The 18689-nt window shown below is 35.9% G+C and overlaps 2 protein-coding genes across 5 annotated transcripts in view; one reads left to right on the top strand and one right to left on the bottom strand.

The window, feature by feature from the left end:
- The window catches only part of PPAT (phosphoribosyl pyrophosphate amidotransferase), a 36185-nt gene that overhangs the window by 6914 nt on the left and 10582 nt on the right, over positions 1 to 18689 (bottom strand). Inside the window, exons 2-6 of the mRNA XM_028100716.2 lie at positions 4079 to 4145; positions 3275 to 3481; positions 1417 to 1529; positions 1168 to 1313; positions 531 to 603 (exon numbers count right to left, since the gene is read on the bottom strand). Coding sequence (XP_027956517.1) covers positions 531 to 603; positions 1168 to 1313; positions 1417 to 1529; positions 3275 to 3481; positions 4079 to 4145 — 606 coding nt within the window. The remainder of the gene's footprint in view (positions 1 to 530; positions 604 to 1167; positions 1314 to 1416; positions 1530 to 3274; positions 3482 to 4078; positions 4146 to 18689) is intronic.
- The window catches only part of PAICS (phosphoribosylaminoimidazole carboxylase and phosphoribosylaminoimidazolesuccinocarboxamide synthase), a 54845-nt gene continuing 41890 nt past the window's right edge, over positions 5735 to 18689 (top strand). For 2 of the 4 annotated variants that reach the window (XM_088021150.1, XM_088021151.1), the window contains exons 1-4: positions 5735 to 6122; positions 10922 to 11008; positions 12499 to 12933; positions 14452 to 14541. In XM_088021150.1, coding sequence (XP_087877276.1) covers positions 5735 to 6122; positions 10922 to 11008; positions 12499 to 12933; positions 14452 to 14541 — 1000 coding nt within the window. The remainder of the gene's footprint in view (positions 6123 to 10921; positions 11009 to 12498; positions 12934 to 14451; positions 14542 to 18689) is intronic. The other 2 variants (XM_088021152.1, XM_088021153.1) reach the window with 2 other exon arrangements.

Genomic DNA, 18689 nt, shown 5'->3' with positions numbered 1-18689 from the left:
ACTAAATAAACCGGTCCTTAAGACCAATAATAACATCTATTGTAAAGTACACACAGAGTCCCTGCCCTTACAAAGGAAAAGTGTGGTTCAGTTTAAGAGATGGCTTAAAAAATTAAAAAGTAATATTCCTCCAGCAGTAAATCTAATACGTATATCTATTACCCCTAAATTCTAATTTTGAATTTTAAAAAATAAAAGCCCTAAGTTTTACTGAGTTTTGGAAGAATAGAGGCTAAAGAGAACATTTTTATTCGGCTTAAATTTTTTGATCATAACTATCCCTTGTTGAAGAGATTCTTGATTCTTGCTTTCTAAAAATAGGTCTCATAGGACTGTGAAAACAAGATGCCAGTTTCAGAATTAGAAGGTATTACAGGAACATTAAAGTCAGTGCAACTACTGAGCACAATGTACAAAAGAAACTGCATTTATAGATATGTCTTCTTGCAGACATCAGAAAGAAAACTTTCATTTAAAAAAATTTTTATGGATGTGGAAAAAGTGAACATGCTGAGTGAAACAAAACTTACCTTGCACCAATTGATAAAAAGCTACAAGATTCTGAAGATACCACCCATCCTTCTATTTCTGAAGATTTTTTCTCTGTAAATCACAAGGCAATATAGTTAATGGATTCAAGAAATTTTACAAGAGGATACCTATTTTAAGTGAACAGTTAAACACCAAATACATTTTAAAAATCCATTTCTACAACTTTTTTTTCCCATTTCTACAACTTTAAGAGCACATGAATCTAACTAGAACTTAAATAAAAATTTGAGAAGAAAAAAAAAACCACATCGATCTTCAACTTGAGCCAAAGATAAAACTAATGATACCAAAATTCTTTCAAAAACTGATTTCAAGGTCTCAAATAGACATCTAATAAGTCAAAAAGAAAATCATTGAAATCATACTACAATCAAATGAAAAAGCTGGGCAAAGGCAATTCAGACAAAACAGGAATGTCCATTAAATTCTTAAAAAATGGTTCATCCTCAGAAATACTCAAAGAAATGTACTTTAGAAATTGCCATTTTTTTTTCTTTTTACCTAGTTCCTTCTCACTTATAAGCTTCCTATGCCTCAAGATTTGAGGGTGTGCCAACAGTAGGACAATGACTTGGAAAAGCACTATGAAATTACATTTCTTCTGAGGTGCATTACCTTTATCATTTATATCAGATACAGGCATAAGACGTCCAATGCATAAAGGACGATTTCCATAAGGATCTCGAACTGCATAAATAACATCTCTGTGCATTATAAGCAGGGAGTATGCTGTGGGTGCTTCCTTCATTAAGTTTTTAATCCTGAAATTAATTAAATAATTGAATGAGTAACTTCAGTTATAAACACATGCAAGACAGAGCTCTTGTTACCAGAGCTACGAGCTTAGCCTAGTTTTACAATTACCTTGCTACCCAATCTGGAGTGCCATCTTGTTCCTGAGGAGGGGTATACGCCAGTAACTGGGTAATCATTTCGCTATCAGAACTTGTTGACAAACCAATACCGTGCCTCAGAAGCTATTTAGAATGGAGAAAAGTGTAATCATTAGAGGGAAAGCTCCACCTGACCCTTCTTTACCCAACAGCCCACCATTGTACAAAGAAATCAGAAAATCCTGCATTCTACTATTGACATGTATATAGTAATGGAGAAGCACTGCTAGAGGCAATGGGAAGTCTCTGAAGGTTTTTAAGCAAGAAAAAAAGTGTTCTAGGAAGTATAAAGAACAGCTTTTGAAAACTAAGTCTGAAGGAATGCAGACCTGCAATAAAGGTGGGGGATAGTAGAGAAGGCACAAGACTTTGGAACTATGATGCTAACATTTTCAGCCCTTGACAATCCTGACCAAGAGGACACATTCCCTTAAGAGTGGTACACTACAGTGGGGCCTCTCAAACCAGGTTTGTTGGTGGTAGTGCTGGTAGCTACCCACCGTCACTGATTATCGCTGATAGAGTAGAATAAAGGAATTAACCCTATTGAACAACTAAATGTAGAAGATGTAATGAAAATTGGTTGAACACTCTCATGATGATTACGAGGTTCTGAGCAAGACTGACCAGGACAAGAGCATCACCACTGACATGTACAGGCTGAGTTTAAACTCATACTACACATTTTCAGTAGGCAGCTAAATGTGTAGAAGTGAAATCCAGCATCTGGATAAGGGATTATGTCTACAAAGAATAAGCTAGGTATTGTTCAGAATTGAACTTTTGGTGGTTATCTCTAAGTGGGTGAGCTTTTTTAAATTAATTTTACTTCATATTTATACTTTTCTGATTGTATGAATTAAAAAATTATTTTTTCATTGGGGGCAAAAAAACATTTTATTATCATTATAATACTAGAGCCCAAGAACAGGGCAGAAGAAAGCTCTGTGAAATAACTAAAGCTAGAATTGAAAATAAAAGGACAATGAGTGGTATGGAAGCATGGTTCTAGATATTTTCCACACATCAAAATTCACCATCGTTTGACTTGTCACTAATTATCCCATGTAAAATGCCTGGTTCTAGAATGCTAAGGAGATAACTGTGTGTGTAGAACCATCCTGTTAATGAATACCACCTGAGGTTTTTATTTGCAATGTGACCAGACCAAGATCATTGGAATCCAATGGATGGAAGAAACTTGGTATCAATAAATGAATGGCAAGAACGGATAATTAAGCTATCAGGAATATAAATATACCAAGTAATTTTAAAAAAAGGAAGATGAAATGATGATGAATAAAGGTATAGGCACAAATTAACACAGAATGCTCCAAACAACATGCTACGAACAAAAAAGAACCTAAGTAAACTCTCTTTGCCCTTTCGCCAAGTGGTTTCCTGTAATTGTTTCCAAATCACTTTTTCTTATATTTGTTATCTTCAAGTTTATATTCTATTTTCTTCTTATGCTTTGAACATAAGAACTAAAGCTAAAGGGATAGGAAGAGTCCATAAACCCTAACTTCTCTGTTTCTAACAACAACCATATATTAACTTTTCCAAATCTCTACCCTAAAGCAGTACCTCAGAATCATCTTAGAAGCATATTAAAATGCTGACTGACCACCCTCCCACCCCAGTCTCTGGGGTGATATCTTAGAATCTGCAAGTATAACAAGTACTCCAGGTAATTCTAATACAGTTGTCCTCTGCAGTAAGTAACAGGTGGCAACAATTAGAAAATATCCTGCACTAAGATCCCCAATAATTTCATTTCATTTCATTCATTTATCCCAATCATGATAAAAAGCATTAAAAACACTTACCTTTTTCCTTAATTGAGCAGCATTTACCAATTCGCCATTATGTGCCACAGCTATTTTCCCATGAAGTGTTTCAACAACAAAGGGCTGACAATTTTCTAATTCACAGTTTCCTGTAGTGGCGTATCTTGTGTGTCCAATTCCAAGGTTTGAAATATATAATTTCTTCAAATTGTCTTGAGTAAAGACATGATTTACAAGACCCATTCCCTTGCAAAGTCAAAGTAAAAGCTCATCTTAGAAAAAAAACAGACTTGTGGCCCTAGTCAGTAAAGGCTTTTATAAGTTTCTGCTCAGGCAATCCCAAATTAGACAATGCACTTCACTTAATTCCTCTGTGCTCCAAATTCTAATCTTAAATAAGGACTAACCTAATTGTAAGAACCATAAAACATTTTTAGAAAAAAATTTGAGGTGAAATTCACATAACATAAAATTAACCATTTTAAGGTAAATAATTCAATGGCATTTAATACATTCACAATATTGAAGTGCTTGTTTTATGAGATTCTTTTCATTAAAACATTGAAGAACAGAAATTTGTCGAATATAATCAACTAAATCAATTGCATTTTAAAAATTCAAAGCATGTTAAAATATTTAAGTAAATGACCTGTTTCAATGAGTCAGTCTAGCAAACTACCACGCAGAAAGAAATACACCCTCATTTGACAAATGGAAACGGCTGATCAAAGAGTATGACTTCTATATACAAATTATTTATTCAAATTTCCTTCCCCCACCAACATACGAGTTATCACCTGGCTGTTATCTTTATTATCAACATTTCATTATGTTCAAATATACCTTGTGTGTTTTGAATGTTGGTACTGAATTCCCATCGCTGGTCACAATACCAGCACTCTCCTGACCCCTGTGAATATAAAAAGGCATTAACTGTTAAATATAAATTTACCTCATTGATAAGCTTCCTTATGAAGCATACTTTTCTCAAGAGCATCCAGGAACTGACAACACATTACATGCTAGTGCCACTTGACTCATGATGATGTGACTAGCAAGCAGCAGAAGATAGTGTCTGAGTTCCAACTAACACACCAGGCACTGTCGTAAGCCTTTACATGAATAATCTAATTCATCAGGCTCTCACAACAATCCTTTGAAATAGATACTATGATTATTATTCCCATTTTACAGATTAAGGACACTAAAGAAACGGAGGTTAAGTAACTTGCCCAATGTTACACAGAGAGCAGTGGCAGAGCCAGGATGAGAACACAGTCTGACTAGAGAACTTGTGCTTCTCATCTCTGTCCTATGTGACCTCTAAATAAAGTTGAGTATGTAGATATAAATGGAAATCTCCAAATAAATTAGCAGGTAAAATGCCTAGGTGGTGGGTAACAGAACCATGAACAAAATTCATTTATTTTTGAGGTTTTTGCTTTGCTTTTCTGCACTTTCCACTTTTTTCTCAACATGTATCTATCACTTTTAGTTATCACCAAAAAAATAAATCCTGCTTCTAAAAATCCTAAGCTGATCGGGCACTTTGTATTTCATTTCCTGTGTTAGTATTTTTAGGTGACGATATAGAGAAGGAAGCCAAAAGCTAGGCCAGAGGTAGCATAACACACGGTAAGACTTAAGAGGATCTGTACTACTGTGGAGTATCAAATGATAAAATAAAGGTTCTAAATGCTCCACAATTTTTAATAGTTCTGAACAAATGCTATAAATATTAACAAATTTTTGTTCAAAAGAATATATATCACGGTAGAAATAAAAAGTAAATCTCTAATATATGTATGTATACATTAATAATTAATATATTGACTTATTTGGTAAAATGGATCTTTTTCTAAATTACATGCTGTAGTTGTTTAGGTATTTTAATGACAAGAAAAACTACAACATTAAGTATACCCATAAAGCAAAAATCTAAAAAAATTAAATTTGAAATTTTATTAAATCATCAATACATTAAATAGACATGCATAATACTATACACCCTATAAGACTGGGTCATTTGTGACATAGGATTTCTTTAGTGAAATGATGTGGTCTTTAATGTTAACCTATGCTAGAAGACTAAGTGATTCGTAACAGAGGGGAAAAAAACGTTAGCCATAAATCTTAAGGCAGAAAGAACCTCTGCCAACCACTTCTAAAATAATTTTTCTAAAATCAACAATCATTTAATAAACCAGAGTAAATTATGTAAGAAAAGAAATAAAAAAATGGTTTTCCTTCCCTTTCATCTCAAGGGTAATTTTCCCTTAAAGCTGAAATGAAAAACGTTAGTAATCATTTAGGTTCAGGCTTCTTTAATCACAAAGCCTGCTTATTTGGCAGTTTCTCAAGTTACTCCCCTCAGGCAGCTTGAACCAGTTAAACTAGATCTTTTCAGCTCTTTGGAGCTTATTGACAACCAGCCGTCTGGTTTCCTAGGAAACAAAACCTTGGCTAGAAATAGTGAATCATTTCCAGGTCACTTTCAACATGGAGAGTGGAGCTGGAAAGCACTGGACTGAAGAAGAGGTTAAAGCTTTGCTTAGTGTCTGGGCAGAAAAAAATATACGAGAACAACTTTATGGAACCCTGAGAAATAAAGGAATATTCATTTACATTGCTAAAAGGCTGCAAGCACTAGGAGTATACAGAGATTGGAAACAGTGCCGGGCAAAGTACAAAAATCTCAAATATGAATACAGAACAGTTAAATATGCTCATAACTCTGGAGACAGCTCTAAAACTATGAAGTTCTTCCATGATTTGGATGCGATCCTGCAGTATGAACCTGCCACACAATTAACAGAGGAAGATGCAAATGGCAAGTGCCTGGCAACGCTGAGGCTGAGCGAAAGTGCAGCTCCAGGGACCACTGAAGGTAAAAAGAAAAAGTAGCATTCTTTTGTTTTTACCTAACTATAAGAGTAGGGACTTCTGAGTCCATATGATAAACGTAGCCTGGAATATCATGGTTGAGAAAAACAAATGACCTGTTATGCTATTTCGCACAAGGTAAAAATTTTAAAAAAGATTAAATACCTCCACTTTTTAAATCCGTGAAATACTGAAAAAACACACTAAAATAACAATAACCGCTTAAAAAAAGTAACGTTAACCACTAATACCAACTCTCCTTAAGCATGCCTGATACGTTTTTTGGAAAATGGATTGGGTTTTTGAAAATACTTTAGGTTTTAATTTTTTAAGAGTGGCAAAAGAAAAAAAATCTAATATATTGCTCCACTGTTGTTTCTCCACAGCTTCTTGAAACAAGACAGAACTTTCTGCTCTGTATTTACGTTCACATTTTCCTAAATTTATCAATAAAAGCACTAAAATACTAGGAACTGATAAACAACTTCATTCCTCGTTTGGAAGAACAGTTCCATTTAAACAATCAGTGAAATAAAAATAGATTTGATAGATTAAATGATTTATGATTAAATGATTTAGATATTAAAACAAGGTTCTTGACTTGCTGTATTAAGCCCAACTGTATTTACGTAGAATTCATTCAGTCTGCAGAAGCTGAATGTATCACCAGGGAAAGCAGGGAAATCAGTGGCAGTGATGAGATTTCTCCCATAGCCAAAATCTTCCAGATGTTATTTTTAAGAGCAGAGTTGTTCAATTCAAAATCTCAAATACCTACTGTCTGCAAAGCAATGAGTTACTTGCACATGCATTCAGTGATGTGTAACCTCAGAAAGTAGGGCACCATGAATAAATGTTACATCTCAAAGAAAATGGTTTAAGTGGTAGAATGTAAGATATCAAATGAGAAAGGGGGTAGGGTAAAATGACAAAAGTTGAAGTTAGGTTAATTTGGTTAATTAGGTTAATCTGAACTTCGTGTTTAAAGCTCAATAATAAATTAGTAAAAAATCCACTCCACTTAACATACTCCCTTTATGTTTCTGATAACTATACCAAATTCTGAGAAAGCTTTGCAGTCACTGTCAAGTTAAACAGCAATAACATTATTTTATTCACTTAATCATCCTGCACTCTTCATCATTTAAATGCTTTAAATATTGATTAAAGAGAAGTAAACCATTCAGCTTCTGAAAAGCTTTGAATTTAACTAGAGGTTGGTGTTGCTGTAATTAAGATGTGGGTGCTAATATCTCCACTTTTTTTGCCCCTCTCTTGTGTCTCTGTGTCTCCTCCTCCTTCTCTCCTCTCTCTCTCGCTCTCTCTCTCTCTCTCTCTCTCTCTCTCTCTCTCTCTCGTGTGTGTGTGTGTGTGTGTGTGTGTGTGTGTGTGTGTGTGTTTAATCTCCACTAAACCATATCTCCTTCTAACCCATTTAAGTATCCCCATGGCTCCAAATTCCCCACTTTCACCTACAAGCAGATGGCCCATAATTACAACTTAACCTTGTATGTTTAAGGTATCTCAAACCCCAAATTCTAAAACTACACACTCTTCCCTCATTCAAAACTGATCCTCCTACAAGTTGCTTCCACCTTACTATCGTTGTATGTCCAATCACTTAAATGGAAACATTTGAGATACCCTTGACCTTTGGTCAATCACTAAGTCCTTAAAAAAAAAAAATCTGACATGTTTCATAAATTTTTTCTGTTCCATTCTCATTACCACCATGCAGAACTTCATCCGTCACATGGAATATTAAGATAACCTCTTAAATGGTCTCCCTACTTTCTAGTCCCTTCCCACATATCATCCACAATGCCACTGGTTGTTATTCTTTAAACTTTTTAAATTATAAAATTGTAAGCATATTAGCATTTTGTTTGCTTTAATAATAATCTTTAAATTATACCCAGAACTAATTATAATTCAGGATTAAACGTTACTTAATGATTCCATAATATTTGAGTGCATATACCAGAGTTAATATTTGCCCCCTTAGAGAAAGGTGCTACAATCAATACCTTTTGTCCATATTTAACATTACTTTAGGAGAGACTATCAGAAGTTCAATTATTGGTCAGAAGGGGTATGATTACTTTGAAACAGTGTTTAAAAAAACTGCTTTCTAAAAGAATTGTACTTTACTAACAATGAGACTGTCCCTTTTTATAGAGAACTGTGTCATATCAGATCATAGGATGGGGTTAAGTAGGGGAGAGACTTCGCTAATTTAACAAATAATGAAGTATGCTAATTTAATAAACAAATAACTATCTATAACGGTATATGCAATAAATAACTTATTTTGCATTTAATTGCTAGCAATATGGAACAGTTTTCTATATGTTTATTTTTACAAATTAACTGTGTCAACTGAGGTCTTAGAAATTGCATGATCTCTTTTGCCTTACAATTCTGGCTGACTTTTATTTGACCTACAGAATTCAAAAGTTTTTAATGTAATCAAATAGTCTTTGATTTAAAAAACAAAGTTTTTGATTAAAGTTTTTAATGCAAACAGTCTTTTCTAAGGCTTAGAAAGCCCTCCTTTCTCCAGGTCTGATTCATTTATAATGTCTTCTGGTTTTTCTATGGCGGAACCAGCAGAATTTTTATTGGTGTATGGTTAACCTTTGAAGAAGGGAAGAAAATGAATGTACCTTTTCCACTGTTGGGATCAACCTCATGCAAGTGGTAAGGACAGAGGATCTGGTTCCCTCTGTTAGGCAGCAGGTAGCCTGACTGAGCCTTGGCAAAAGGCTCAAATACAAACTCTTAAGAGGCTTCGTGTTCTGGAAATTGTAATCATCCTCAACCTCAGAATACCTTTGACCTACTACTGCCACCAAATCACATTCCTTCAGTGACCAAATTTCCACCCTATTTCCCTCCTCTTACTTGATACAAATGCATCAGGAGTAATGACTTAAGAGTTTCAGTTTATGGGCGCCTGGGTGGCTCAGTCGTTAAGCGTCTGCCTTCAGCTCAGGTCATGATCCCAGAGTCAGCGCGGGAAGCCTGCTTCTCCCTTTCCCACTGCCCCTGCTTGTGTTCCCTCTCTCGCTGTGTCTCTGTCAAATAAATAAATAAAAATCTTTAAAAAAAAAAAGTTTCAGTTTAAAATCTCCAGAGCATAGGACCCTGGCATACAATTTTGGGATTGATGCTAGGAATGATCAACCTAAGAAAAAAAATACCCCTGAAGAAGTTGGGAAGAGAGCTTTTCTTTTTCACTCTGGACTATATGTTTAGCTCCAGGCTGTTTTCAACAAACATAAAACTAGGCCCTAAATCAGATAACAGAATAGCAAACCATTACCTTTTCTTGCTGTTCTCATGACGCTCACATGTTACATTAACTAGGTATATCATCTTCCACACTTCTTAAAGAGAAATCTTATGTAACTACAGATTTTTACTTTTCATATTCCCAACTATATGCCATGCGAAAACAGTAATGCTTCCCATATTTTTCACTTGTTATTCTATTTTAAAATAGGAATCCCTAATACAATCTTTAAGATGACAAACATTCCTTTTCTTATTCTTTAATGGAATGCCTCTAAATAGTGAATTGTGATTTTAAACGTTCATGCCATTAAAATCATGCCTAATATTTGATCTCCTAATGTAAAGTTAAATCGAATGCTATTTGTTACTCAGTAAAACAAAATTGAAAAAAACATATGGAAATGATAGAAGATGAATAATAAATCTTTGATTCAGAAAATTACAAAGAGTAATCAAAACGTACTTAACTATCTCCTGATCAGTCTTCAGCCTCACTGTAATTAAGATTCATCTTCATGTGCCAACTGAATCCAAAATTCTATGTTGGGTTCCTCTGAAAGATGTATTTTAGTTTTTCCTCACTATTACCCTCCTCTTTTGATTACTCTAAAAAGTAGTCTGTGCCTCATTTTATGGAAAACATCCAAGCCATAAAACCAGGAGATCAAGAGGGGACCGATTTCATTTTTCAAGGTTGGCATGGTTCTTTTAAATGACACATCCCTTGGTCCATTTAAACATAACTTAGATTAATTTCTGGAAAGTTTAGTATTTACCAATCAGCTAATTATAAAAGATACATTTAAATTTTAGCTATTTGACCAAATATGCCAATTAAACAAGATTTTCTGATTATCTCATTACAAGACCTCTGTTTTATACTGCTACTATCATTTACCAAGTGCCTATTATGTTAAAGTACCTAAATTACAGAAATAAATTTTTAAAAATTTTATTTTTAAAAATAATAAATTTTTTTTTCAGAGAGAACACGAGCGTTAAGGGGGGGTTGGGGCAGAGAGAGAGAGAGGGAGAGAGAGAGAAAAGAGAGAGAATCTTAAGCAGGCTCCATGCTCAGTGCAGAGTCTGGTCCAGGACTCCAGGATCTCACAACCCTGAGATCGTGACCTGAGCCGAAATCAAGTGTCAGATCCTTAACTGACTGGGCCACCAAGGCCACCCCAGGAAAACATCTCATTTGAACATTTCAAATCATTCATCTGATTTGAAAACGAACCACAATCATCCCTAGAAACAAAAAATCAGCAAACAAATCTAGTGGAAGTTCAAAATAAACCATGTCAATGGATGGAAGAAATTAAATTTTCTTTATATAGAGAAGTATTAAACCATATTATACCACTTTATTACAAAATGTGTCTCACGAATCAATAATCCTTCAAGAACATGAACAAATTCAGCTCAAGCTCTAGCATTCTGTCATTATTAATTCAATTTTTAACCTCTTTAGAACTTACTCTAAAAGGAATTCTGTTCTCTTTCCAGGCAAAATGTCAGTTACATTACAAGATAAGGAAGACCTCTCAGGAAATCCTTTACTTTTGGTTTCTCATATCAGACCAGTGGAACTAGGTACAGTATTGTGGGTCAAAAATACAATGAAACTGATCAAATTCCAAATCAGAAGTAAGATTGGTTTCTAAGAAAAATGCATGATTTTTCCTGATAGAAATGTTATGTTTCCCTTTTTTACCAATGTATACTAAAAAAAAAAAATCATTTCTAAAATAAATTAACAAAATATAAATTGCCTAGTAATATTAGCCTTCAAATTCACAACCTTTATTCTTTAAACATAATAGAGAATATAATGGTCAAAATTATACATAGTAGGTGCTTAATATTTAATGAACATGTCACTTTAGCACTCCTGAGGTCTAAGACAAACAGAACTCTACATCTGAAAGTAAGTAATATCAAATCAATGAGGTCAAGGATGGTTTTATTCACCCAATTAAAGTCAATATAAATCCCCATTTTGCTTCTAAATTTTTACTGAAGGTTGTTAATTCAAGTAAGGAAAAATACTGAATATCATTTCAAAACAAAGACATTAAACACACCACAAAATAAAAACAGCTCCCTACACTTCAGGTAAATGCTAAAAAGTGTTTTTTTAATGACTTACATTATAGATACTGCAGTCTGAACTACCTTTTTATTAAACATAAACATGAAATCTGAGAAAAACACAAAATAATGTGGTTGTTTAAATAACCAATATAACTTCAAGTAAAGTCATTATCATAAAATGAGTTGCAAAACTGTGCTAGAGATGTAACATAAAGGTACCATGCTAGGATTTCTAAGTGGGGACATTCTGCTGAAGGCATTATGGAATTTCTGACACATTTCCTTGCATTAAAAAAATCTAATACTTCACTTAAAATGACATTTGGTCTTTGACCAATGGGACATCTTTTATTTTCATAAGGAGTAAGAAGCACCAGTTGTTATAATGTGACTCTTCCAACACTTTATTCATGAATCGTCTTGGTTCTCAGACCTGACTGCACACTAGAATCATAATCTGGGGATGAGGGGTAGGAGTAACAGCAAAGTAGTCATTTACAAAAGTTCCCCAGGAGATACTGATATGTAGCCAATGGATCATTAGATTAAAAGAGGAGATAAATTGCTCCCACCGATCCTATCACAAAACAAAAAACAAACAAAAATTGCCCTCAGTGGGCCACTTTCTAACTGCATTGCTTTCTACAAGTACTACAAAATTATATATTCAACATTCAACAGATACTGACATACACACCACATACCAAAGGTGCGGGATGGAAGAGTAAGAAATTATAGAAAAAAAAGATGATCAAAATGTGACTAATTAAAAACACAACTCTTTTAAAGCCAGTCGCTGTCATGGTAAGAAATAGATTCAAGTTCTGTATTTCATTTCCCCATTAGTTTCAGAGAAAAGCTAAGCTATGATTTGTACTCCATCTCCTAAGGAGAAAATTTCTTTGTTTACTAAGGTTGAATCCAATTACTTTACTTGTCTTATGTATGTAACCTACGTACATATCTCTTTCCCTCCCCACCCGATACAGGTAGCTCTACATCAATTATGGAACCCTCTATTAATCCAACTTTTATTCCAACTATAGCAAATGAAGGAGGAAAACACTGGACTGTGCCAGAAGTCAGGGCTCTAATTGGCATCTGGTCTGATATAAGTATACAACAACAACTAGAAGGAACAGTGAGAAATAAAAGGATATTTGAACAAATTGCTGCCAAGCTTCAGAAATCTGGAATAGAGAGAGACTGGAAGCAGTGCAGAACAAAGTACAAAAACTTAAAACATGAATACAAGATTGTAAGAATGGCTCAAGACCAAGGCATAACTAAGAGTATGAAATTTTTTACTGAGTTGGATGCTATTCTGGGACATAATAAAACAGAAAAATCACAACAATGGGAATTCCAAGATGAAGAACAAGCCACTAGATGTGCCAATGTAAAAAGAGAAGAGGATCAGACAGGTAGGAAGGCAAAGAAAAGTAATCTAAACATCAGGTCACATCATATGAAAATGTTAGTAGCATGATAACGTGAATACCACCTAAGTTAAACAGGCTTCACTATATTCCAAAGCTAAAGGCTGAATTTATCATGAAACAGATTTAATGTATATGCAATCTCCTCCAGAACACAGAGAATAGTGCGAAGTTATACATAAGGATGAAATAAAATTGATTTCCACAAGTTTAAAAATAGACCAATTTTATTAAAGTAAAACTGCAACTCTAAATGGCAGAAGTTAAAGCAAGTTTTCATATTAACGGTAGTAAAATTGAGTGACCAGAAAAAGAGCATTAAAGAACTTAGAAAAATAAAAAACCCATGAGAATGTCTTTGAAGTGTAAGTTCTTCTGGGACACATCATAAAGTTCTTTAAAATGATTTTAACCCAAAGGATTGAGAAACAATACACACAGAGATATGACAGCATGAAATAAACTAGATGAGTTCTACACCAAGAGTCAGGAAATCGAAGTTCTAGCTCAGTCTTTGTGGAATCTTAAGTCACGTGTCTCCTCTAGACTTGATAAGATGTTCTTAAAGACCTCTACTAACCATAAAGTTTCTAGATCTTAATATCTGCCTTAAACAATGCAGTCCTAATTCTCAAAGTATGAATGTGTATCTAGGGGAAACAGAGGCAATGACAGAGAGTTAGGATTGAGAAATGGTGGCGAGAAGTCCTGAAATCTTTTGCTGGTGGAGAAGAAACTGGTCTGCTAGAGAACTATACATCTGTCCCATTAAAATTAAGATGACTAGTGGTAAAGTCACCCAACAGCAGCAGCATGATTATGTTCAGACAGTAATTGCTAGAGATACAGCTGATGGTGATTCTATCAGTTATATGTCAGAAGACCTTGTTAGAGACAACACCAGATAGCTATAGGAATCTAAGACTAAAGATGTTTAAGGGTGGGGAATTTAAGCTAGAGAAAAGCAAACAACCACAGTATTTAGCATTCAGTATTTTTTTATTTATGTTTAATTTTAAGATTTATTTATTTGACAGAGAGAGACAGCGAGAGCGGGAACACAAGCAGAGGGAGTGGGAGAGGGAGAAGCAGGCCCCCTGCTGAGCAGGGAGCCCGAAGCGGGGCTCGATCCCCAGACCCTGGGATCATGACCTGAGCCAAAGGCAGACGGTTTAACTGACTGAGCCACCCAGGTGCCCCCCGGTTTGTTTGTTTTTTTTAAAGATTTTATTTGAGAGAGAGAGAGAAAAAAAAACACGAGTGGGGGAGGGGCAGAGGGAGAGAAAGAAACAGACTCCCTACTGAGCAGGGAGCCTGACACAGAGCTTGATCCCAGCACTCTGGAATCATGACCTGAGCTGAAGGCAGACGCTTCACCGACTGAGCCATTCAGACACCCCCATGAGGTTCACTTTAAAAGGGATAATAACATATTAGAGTTTAAAACACTATCCTGAAAGTGAATAAAACCAAACCACCATATACCCCACTATATTCACACAGTCATTGCTGGAGATGTAGCTGAAGATGACTTTGTCAGTAATATGTCAGAAGACCTAAGACAGGGAGATGTAAAACAAAGTCCTGGTACAGGTAAAACAGTATTTTTTGTTTTTGTGTGTGTGAAAAAATACCTAAGATGTTATTATATGATGTTGCTATGGACTGAACTGTGTCACTTCTAAAGTCATATCAACATATGTAAGAGCATTTGGAGATGGGGCCTTCGGGAGATAATTAGGTTTAGAGGTCATGAGGGTGGGGACCTTATGATGGGTTTTATGATTCTATTACATTTGATGTATAATATATAAGATGCTATAATAACTAATCTTATAAGAACATATACAAGCTTATGACATTATATGAAGAGTAATACTCATATTTACAAAATACAGAAATGGAAGGTGAAAACTGTTAATGACAGTAACGTTCCCTATAGCTGTGGTTTTCAGAGTATTAGCAGCATCAGCATCATCTGGGAACTTGGGCATGCTCAAGTTTGAGAAACACGGTCCTATGGTTCAGGATACTAAAGGGGTGAAGGAAAGTTAAGTGCTTTCTACATGATGGTTTGCCTTTTACACAAACCAAAATGAGCAATAGGGGGATCCCCCCAAGCAAAAGCCTAGCTAGCCATCACAGACCTCGTACATAGTCTTTTAGTTTAAAGCTTCATATAGCCTTGGAAAATGTAGAGATCATATTGATTAACAAACCAGGTAATCAAATTCCCCACACTCCTGGCAAACTTCTTTGAGTTATCAGATACGACAGATTAAAAGCTCAGTGGGAGAAAGGAAAGCTGCTAGAATGGTGAAAGGCAAAAACAGGGAGAAATTAAGGAGACTAATTCGATAGGAACATGCAGCTGACTAGCGGTATGATAACAAAGGTCAACAAAACTCTGGGCTCCTAAGGTTTCTCAGGGCATCACAGTAACGACCCTGACGTTAAAAGTAAAAGAGTTAAAATCAGATTGTGTTTAATAAGTCAGGATGATTTCAAAGGAAATAATTAAGAACTTTAGCGTTCAGAAGATTTTAGCTTGTTAGTCTTCTGGACTCACTTAAGTACAATACCTCAAGATAATTTTTTATATGTGAAAGGAAAACATTAAGTCAGATATAAACTGACAGGGTTTTTAAAAATTGTCTGGTGTGTTTATATGTTAATTTGGAATGTGTTTAAAAATATGAAACAGGAAATATTTAGTCATTCTAGAAATTATGCTATTTTAAACTTTCACGTGAAAATAAAAGCAAAGGTATAAACCCACAAGAGAAGAAATTGATTTTTTAAATTATTTATTTATTAGAAGATTTTACTTTTATGTAATCTTTACACCCAATGTGGGGCTTGAACTCACAACCCTGAGATCAAGAGTTACATGCTCCATGAACTTAGCCAGCCAGGTACCCCAGGAAAAAAATTAAAATAGGAAAGGACTTTTGGCACACCTGCAATATATAACTATTGCGGCATAAATCGCCACTCCACTATTTAGAAGATTGTTGTATTGAGAAATAAAGATATGGATATTTATCTTCAGGGAAAAAATTCACATCAAATATTCTTTCTTTAAAAACAAAACAGGGGCACCTGGGTAAGCTCACTAGGTTAAGAGTCCAACTCTCGATCTCAGCTCAGGTCTTGATCTCAGGGTCATGAGTTCAAGCCCTGCACTGGGCTCCACGCTGGGCATGGAGCCCACTAAACAAACAAACAAATAAATATAAAAACAACATAATAAACTGATGAACATTCATGTAAAAATAGGTAGAGGTTACTTCATTTTGATTTTATATTTTTACTAATGAAATATTGGAATCTGAGTTGCTATTGCCCCATATTGTTAACATTGACACTTGGTCATGAAACTGATCTCCCAAAAGTAATTTTTTTTTAAAGATTTTATTTATTTGAGAGAGAGAGAGAATGAGAGATAGCATGAGAGGGAAGAGGGTCAGAGGGAGAAGCAGACTCCCTGCCAAGCAGGGAGCCCGATGTGGGACTCGATCCCGGGACTCCAGGATCATGACCTGAGCCAAAGGCAGTCACCCAACCAACTGAGCCACCCAGGTGCCCCAAAAGTAATTTTTTAACCATCTTAAATGTATGCTATAAGATTCTTACTTTGGGCGCCTGGGTGGCTCAGTCACTTAAGCGTCTGCCTTTGGCTCAGATCATGATCCCAGAGTCCTGGGATCGAGTTCTGCATTGGGCTCCCTGCTCAGGGCGGGGGGGGGGGGGGGCGGGCTTGCTTCTCCCTCTCCCTTCCGCTCTGCCTCCTTGTGTTCTCTATCTCTCCATCAAATAAATAAAATCTTAAAAAAAAAAAAGATTCTTACTTCAAATAAAAATCTAACTGGAGCTGTGGACCCCCTGGATTCTAGATAACTAATTAGTTCCCAATTTAGAACTCTTGGAGATTCTGGTCTAGCCTGTTACAGGATGGGTTCAGGAACCTCTATTTTTATAGAAGATCATCAAGCATAGCCAGGGTTGAAAACCACAGCTAGGTTGTCAAATTTAGACAGTAAGACCAGCAGAGGGCTGAAGAAAATAAAACATAAAATCCAATTTGATTCCCATTTAGGGGAGAAAAATTAGGCAATTCCAATTATCACTTTAAAAAATGCATGACTAAGGGCGCCTGGGTGGCTCAGTCGCGTAAGCATCTGCCTTTGGCTCAGGTCATGATCCCAGGGTCCTGGGATCCAGCCCCGCATCGGCCTCCCTGCTCGCCGGGAAGCCTGCTTCTCCCTCTCCCACTCGCCCTGCTTGTGTTCCTTCTCTCGCTGTGTCTCTCTCTGTCAGAGAAATAAAAGATTTTATTTATTTCTCTGACAGAGAACACAAGCAGGGGGAGTGGCAGGCAGAGGGAGAGGGAGTGGCAGACTCCCCACCGAGCAAGGAGCCCAACGTGGGGCTCAATCCCAGGACCCTGGGATCATGACCTGAACTAAAGGCAGACGCCCAACCAACTGAGGCACCCAGGCTTCCCAGAAATAAATAAAACTTAAAAAAAAATGCATGACTAATGCAATACGAAAGTAGTTAATCACTGGGAAGAATTACAGAACTCCTGGGCTATGCCTACCTATTACAATAAGTAAAAAGAAATGGCCCATGAAAATTGAATAACGACTTCTTTAGATCTAAAATAAATTTATTTTTCTCCCTGCCTGAGGCATAGGCAAGAGATGATAAAAGGAATCAGAAAGTTAGCAGAAAAAGGACTGTCTAAAGAGGAAATCTGTGTTTGACAGTTTTGTCAGTTACCTGTCTCTTCTGAGTAAACCTAAAATTGACTTAATTCATTTCTAGTATCAGTTGCTATTTATATATGAGATGGAATACTTCAGTATCTTCATATTCTCACAAGTCACTGTTTCCTAGTAGAAGCAGTCAAAGGTATCAATTTTGGCTCTGAGGGGCGGAGACAGGCATATATATATATCCTCTTGGAGGTTACTCTTATCAGCCTAAAAATCGCAAGTGAAAGACTACACTGTTCTTTTAAGAATAATCTTAAAGGGGGGGGGCGCCTGGGTGGCTCAGTCGTTAGGCCTCTGCCTTTGGCTCGGGTCATGATCACCCAGGGTCCTGGGATCGAGCCCCGCGTCAGGCTCCCTGCTCGGCGGGAAGCCTGCTTCTCCCTCTCCCACTGTCCCTGCTTGTGTTCCCTCTCTCACTTTGTCTCTCTCTGTCAAATAAATAAATAGAATCTTAAAAAAAAAAAAAAAGAATAATCTTAAAGGGCGCCTGGGTGGCTCAGTTGGTTAAGCGACTGCCTTCAGCTCAGGTCATGATCCCAGAGTCCTGGGATCGAGCCCCGCATCGGGCTCCCTGCTCAGTGGGGAGTCTGCTTCTCCCTCTGACCCTCCCCCCTCTCATGCTCTCTATCTCATTCTCTCTCTCAAATAAATAAATAAAATCTTTAAAAAAAAAAAGAATAATCTTAAAACTGTCTTTTCTTTTTGGCTGTGGTAAAATGTATTTCCAAAATTAAAATATTCACTATCCCCACAATTTCACAAAAATTAACAATGTGATGGCCAGCAGAAAGCATTAAATTATCTATTGTTAGTACCTCAGAGGCTATGCCAAGTTTTTTTTGTTTTCTCCAATTCATCTATTTCTCTAATTCATTTATTTTGGTTTATTTGTAACCAAAAATTGGAAATAATCTTCTTTAAAATGAAATATTTAAAGTTTTGTACATTTTGAATACAATT

This window comes from Eumetopias jubatus, unplaced genomic scaffold (genome assembly GCF_037043125.1).
Source record: "Eumetopias jubatus isolate StellerSeaLion01/CBP00866 unplaced genomic scaffold, mEumJub1_p1.0 scaffold_2, whole genome shotgun sequence".
Classification (NCBI taxonomy): domain Eukaryota; kingdom Metazoa; phylum Chordata; class Mammalia; order Carnivora; family Otariidae; genus Eumetopias; species Eumetopias jubatus.
This window is presented reverse-complemented; position numbering and strand designations above follow the sequence as displayed.